The sequence below is a fragment of the Echinops telfairi genome, unplaced genomic scaffold (genome assembly GCF_000313985.2).
Source record: "Echinops telfairi isolate 266 unplaced genomic scaffold, ASM31398v2 ScPeMD7_2291;HRSCAF=2852, whole genome shotgun sequence".
NCBI lineage: Eukaryota > Metazoa > Chordata > Mammalia > Afrosoricida > Tenrecidae > Echinops > Echinops telfairi.
Window position 1 is genome coordinate 11931682 of NW_022106189.1, and position 5899 is coordinate 11937580.

General features: G+C 37.6%; 1 protein-coding gene across 1 annotated transcript in view; it reads left to right on the forward strand.

The window, feature by feature from the left end:
- HEATR3 (HEAT repeat containing 3) overlaps nucleotides 1-3293 on the forward strand; it is a 67820-nt gene extending 64527 nt beyond the window's left edge. Inside the window, exon 15 of the mRNA XM_004704895.2 lies at nucleotides 2511-3293. Coding sequence (XP_004704952.1) covers nucleotides 2511-2627 — 117 coding nt within the window. The 3' untranslated portion in view covers nucleotides 2628-3293. The remainder of the gene's footprint in view (nucleotides 1-2510) is intronic.
- Nucleotides 3294-5899: the final 2606 nt, after the last annotated feature.

Consider the following 5899-nt stretch of genomic DNA (forward strand, 5'->3'; position numbering starts at 1 on the left):
TTACAGAGTAAGTCGATTTTCCATGTAAAGTGTGTGTGTGTGTGTGTGTGTGTGTGTATTTGGTGCAAGCTTACAGAGTAAGTCGATTTTCCATGTAAAGTGTGTGTGTGTGTGTGTGTGTGTGTGTGTGTATTTGGTGCAAGTTTACAGAGTAAATCGATTTTCCATGTAAAGTGTGTGTGTGTGTGTGTTTTCCATGTAAAGTGTGTGTGTGTGTGTTGACTTGTGACGCACTGAAGTCCCTACAATCTAATGTCACTCTTCCTCGGGCCCGCTTGCCATTTCCATCCATCCTGTTTTCCTAGCCCTTTCTTCCTACTGAGTCCAATTGATCTTAGATATTGGTTGTTTAAATTATGAAATTTTGAGAAATAAAGATATTAATTATTTTATTTATATCTTTATCAAAAGATTGGAAATTTGTAGATGAAATTAGCATACTTTTCTTGTTTTCCAATATGTGTTTCTTGTGTCTAGCAAGCCTCTAAGACAGTTCATTTTTCATTTACTTCTCTGATGCGTTTTCAGCTGAATATGATTTATTATATGCATAGAAATTTTGAGTTTTCAGAAAAAACTTTTAAGACATTTTTTTAAAAGCTTTGCTTTGTAGAAAAAACATGTAACACGTGCTGTGCACATTTTATATCTCATTACAGCTAAAGTCATTGTTGCTTTAATAATGTTTGCTTTTAACATTTTCATGATTTACCATGTTGCATTTAAAATTCAGGTAATAGTATCTACTACCTATTGAGGTAAGTTTCACCAGCAAACTAAATTCTCAAAGAAAAATCAAGTGGACAATTTATTCTTAATCATGTTTTGTTGTAACTTGTATTTATTATATGTATACTTTTTGTGTGTAAAATATTTTGTATAAAATGGAAGAATTGCATTAAAGGTTTATAATATATGATACTTACTTTTTATTTGATGAAAATAGAGCCAAAGATCATATCATTTTGATAATTTATACATGTATAATTCAGTGACAGATGTTGTATTCTTAAAGTTGTGCAACCACGTTTACTATCTTTTTTTTTTTAATCATTTTATTAGGGGCTCATACAACTCATTTCACAATCCGTACATACATCATTTGTGTCCAGCATATTCGTACATATGTTGCCATCATCGTTCTCAAAACACCTGCTTTCTACTTGAGCCCTTGATATCAGCTCCTCATTTTTCCCCTCCCTCCCAGCTCTTCCCTCCCCCTGAACCCTTGATAATTTTTAAATTATTAATATATTATAATATCTTACACCATCCAACGTCTCCCTCACTCACTTCTCCGCTGTCCGTACCCCGGGGTGGAAGTTACATGTAGACCTTGTCATCTGTTCCCCCTTTCTCCCTCACCATTCCTCCACCCTCCCGATATCGCCACTCTCACCACTGATCCTGAGGGGCTCATCTGTCCTGGATTCCCTGTATTTCCAGTTCCTATCTTTTTCTAGTTTATTCTGCTACCAATATTTTAAACACACTGCCCCTTATGCTTCCCATCCACAGCCTTTTTGGTTGTCATTGCTAGTTTGACCTTATACAGACAATTCTTTAAAAGGGCACAATTCAAAAGAGAGATTCCTTACGATAATTCAGATAAACGATTGTTCAATGTGTACTTTTACTAAGATTGTGTTTGAATACAATATGGTATATTTTACTAAATAACTAGTGGTTTACAGTGTGTCCTATAGCATCTCCTGGTAGCTGTTAAAATGTTAAGTCTCAGGTCAAGCCTTCGTAAATCCACCATTTTATTTTCTAACCAGCCTTCCTAATGATGCTATGGCACTAATGTTTCAAAACCACTGCTCTAAACTAGTGGGCTGTATAGGCTGAAACTAGTTACCACTGCGTAGATAGCCACTATTCTATTTTAATGACACGGAATTCAAGATATACTGTGGTCTGTTAGCTGATTGTTTAATTGATATGATTTAGTCATTAAGTATTCATCTTAAAGATTCATGTTTTTAATATGTTTCATGCCCACCAGTTATCAGCTTGTCATACTCTGGTGGCTTATGTGTTGCTGTGATGCTGGAAGCTGTATTACTGGTATTTCAAATCCCAGCATGGTCAGCCAAGTGAACAGGTTTCAGCAGCGCTTCTAGACTATTAAGAACAGACCTTACAAAAAGGAATAGGCTAAAAAAATAATAAAATTTTTAAATTAAAAAAAAGGAATAGGCTGCCCTTCAGAGGAATTAGCTACTGAAAATCTTATGTATAGCATCAAAATGTCAAATACTGAGAACCTTAGGAATAGAAGCAAACTAAGAATAATTGGGAGGATGGCACAAGTCTTAACTTTATGGCACCTAACAGCAGCAGCCAGATTAATGTGCTTTATTCAGTTTAACTTAGAAGTGAAAATACTTTAAATACTAGCAGTTGTCTTGCTTAGAAGATACTTAAATACACCCTAACTTACTTCTTCAGTTTAAATGAATGAATATTTACCAGGTCATAAGGTATGGTTTTCCTTTTTTTGGCAGATGCAAAAAGAAGGGAGAGACAAATGCAGTCCAGAGCAGCTGTGCGTTCTCAACAATGTGAAAACAAATCTGAGAAGGTTTATTACTTATCAAGAAACTGTTGAAAAAAAATACTGACTTCTTAAACCATCCAAGGAGGTTTTCTTTTGACTATATACAAAATGGCTTCAAAAAGCTCGTGGAAAATGAACTAACAGATATGGATGATTTTTCCATGAACTTTTTGAAGCTATCTCATGTTTCTGAACGTACCAGTGTTCTATGCATTCATATGACGTAGATAAGCCTTTAGGACCTATCAGCTTTTTTAAAGCTCTAGTCTGTGTGGCATTTCTAACACTCTAATCATTTTTTGGGGGTAGCATATCTCAATCACTGGAAACAAAAGACTCAGATGGTCCTTAATTAATTTATGAGCAGTAAAGAATCTTCCAATCATGTTTTTTTTGAATTTTATAAAATAAGAAGGAAAAAATCCAAAGCATTGCTTGGCTGCTCATTTGTCAGTCATTTTTTGAATCTTGACCAGAAAGATGATGGCAAACTTTTTAAAGCATTTATTTTGGTATAAAGTTTGCCAGTTATCATTACTTTTTGTGAAGAAGTGAATGAGTTAAATTTCTATTTCAATATTTAATCGATTTTACTAATGATGTAACTGAGGTAATTGTCATCCTCTACAGATGAACTGATCAGTAATTGCTTTGTGACATTTTCCTTGATTTGCTATACTACAGAATAGTAATTAAGAGATATTTTTAATAAATAGCATTTTAATTGAAACATTGTCTTAGAAAATGTTATTTAAAATAATAACTAAACCTATTCTGGAGTGTTTTATTGCTCATGGTTATTGCTTTGGATATATGTGAAGCCACACAACTTGTCTGTCAGTTTATCATACTCTGGTGGCTTGTATGTTGCTGTGTTGCTAAAAGCTATGTCACTGGTATTTCAAAGACCTGCAGAGCTACCCAAAGTGAATAGGTTTCTGCAGAACTTCCAGACCAGGAACAGATTATGAAGAAAGAATCGGCTTTTCATTTATGAGGAAATTGGCCACAGGTAAACATCCTAGCAGCAGAAGATTGTCAGGGATGCTGCCAGAAGATAGTGCCCCTCAGGTCAGAAGGCACTCAAAATATGACTACGAAGAGCTACATCTCAATAGAGTTAACCGTAATGACGTGGATGGAGTAAAAGCCTTCTGAACATTCATTTGCAGATGAGGCACAACTCAAAATGAGAACAAATAGCTACAAACAGTCTATTAATAATCAGAACTTGGACTGTATGAAGTATAAATCTAGGAAAATTGGAAGTCACCAAAAATGAAAGGAAAGCCATAGAGATCAATATCGTAGGCTTTAGTGAGCTGAAATGGACTAGTATTGGTCATTTTGAATCAGAATCATGATGATTTACTATGCTTGGAATGACATAATCAAGAGGAATGGCTTTGCATTCACCATCAAAAAGGACATTTCAAGATCTACCTTGAAAGTACAGTTCTGTCTGTAATAAGATTGTATCTTATCTGCCTTCAAGGAAACCCAATCAATACAACTATTCAAATTTATGCAACAACCACTAAAGCTATTGATGAAGAAATTGAAGAATTCTACCAACAGCTTCAGTCTGTGATTGATCAAACGTACACTCAAGATGCATTGATAATTATTGGCAGATGGGATGCGAAAGTTGGAAACAGAAGAAGCAACAATAGTTTGAAAAAATTGGTCTTGGTGATAGAACAAAACTGGAGGTCACATGATAGAATTTTGCAAGACTTGTTCATAACAAATACTTTTTTTTCCAACAACACTAGGAGTGACTGTATACATGGACTTCTCCAGATGGAATGAACAGAAATCAAATCGACTAAACATATGGGAGAACATGATGGAGAAGCTCAGTGTTACCAGCTAAACCCAGACCAGGGGCCAATTTGGAACTGACCACCAATTGCTTATGTTGGAGCAGAAGATAATTCAAACAAGTCCATGCAAGCCAAAATAGGACCTTGAATATATGCCACCTGAGTTCTACGAACATTTCAGGACAGGCTTGCTGCATTCAACACTTAATGACAAAACACCTGCTAAGCTGTGGATGACATCAAGAAAAATCATGAAGGGCAATTCTGGTAAGATGGCGCTAAGAGGGCCGCATTGGGAGCTTCTTGGCAAGCATTAAGCTTGGGGACTGGGAGGCTCAGGAGGGTGTCTGGGACCTATGACTAACCCTCAGAGCACCCCAGAGCTCTGTTCCAACAACTTACCCGCAGCACTAACCCAACCTGCCACCTCTGTAGTCTGTGGATCTCCAGTGACTGGTGCCTGGGTTATCCCAGCGTGCACCACCCGCATTACAATGGGTTTGTGCCATCGCTACTGCCCCACCACCACCACCACCACCACCTGCCCTTTGGGGCGCTTCCCTCTGTTGGCGACCATGTCCACCCTCCTCAGTGCTCCATGCTGCCATGGGCACTGCCTCTCTGGGCACTTCCCACAGGCACTTCCCATGTGATCGAGCTGCATAACACCACCCTTGCCCACAGTTGCTCCACCTGCACTGCCTGAGAGGACCATCGGATCTCTCCTGCTTAGGAAGAGAGTAAACCCCTAGTGAGATAGAGAAGCAGCCTGATCCCACAGCGCATCTGGCTACAGGTAGCCCTCAGAATCATTTTTAAAATTCATTAATTTATTCATTTTTATTTTAATGAGTCATTTTATTGGGGGCTCTTAGAACTCTTATAACAATCCATCCATCAAGAATCATTCTGAAAGTAAAAAAGAATCATTCTTACCAGCCTCCCAGAGAGGTAACTCAGGGCTCCTGACTCCCAGGGAAATGGCATCAAGTCCCTCCAAAATAACACGCAGACAACAACTTGAACTGCAACCTCTACAAGCAAGGGAAACAAAATGCATCATTGGAGGAAGACCTGAACCTAACGTCGCTCAAAAAAGAAGCAGATGTTGAACCACCACAGAAATGTTCCTTAGAATCATACAGGATATGAGGGAATCAATTCGGAAAAAGGATGAGCAATGGAAAAGACAGAGTCAACATAATGAAGGGAGATACAGAAGAACCCCAACCCTCGATGGCCCTCGACGTAATCCGTTCTAGGAGCATCAAGATGTGATGCATTCAAGTTCCAAATCAATTTTCCCCGCAAGAAATAACTGAAAATGGACTAATCCGTTCACAACCACCAAGTTTTTACCCTAACCTTGCCTTTTTATACAAAGCAATAGACAGAAATTTCCAAGTAAGTAAGTTCAGAGTTAAATAATATAATTTAAATAAGAGACACACATTTAAAAAGTTTTTAACCACAGTATGGCGCTCACCTTGAGATTGATGAGGATCTGGAT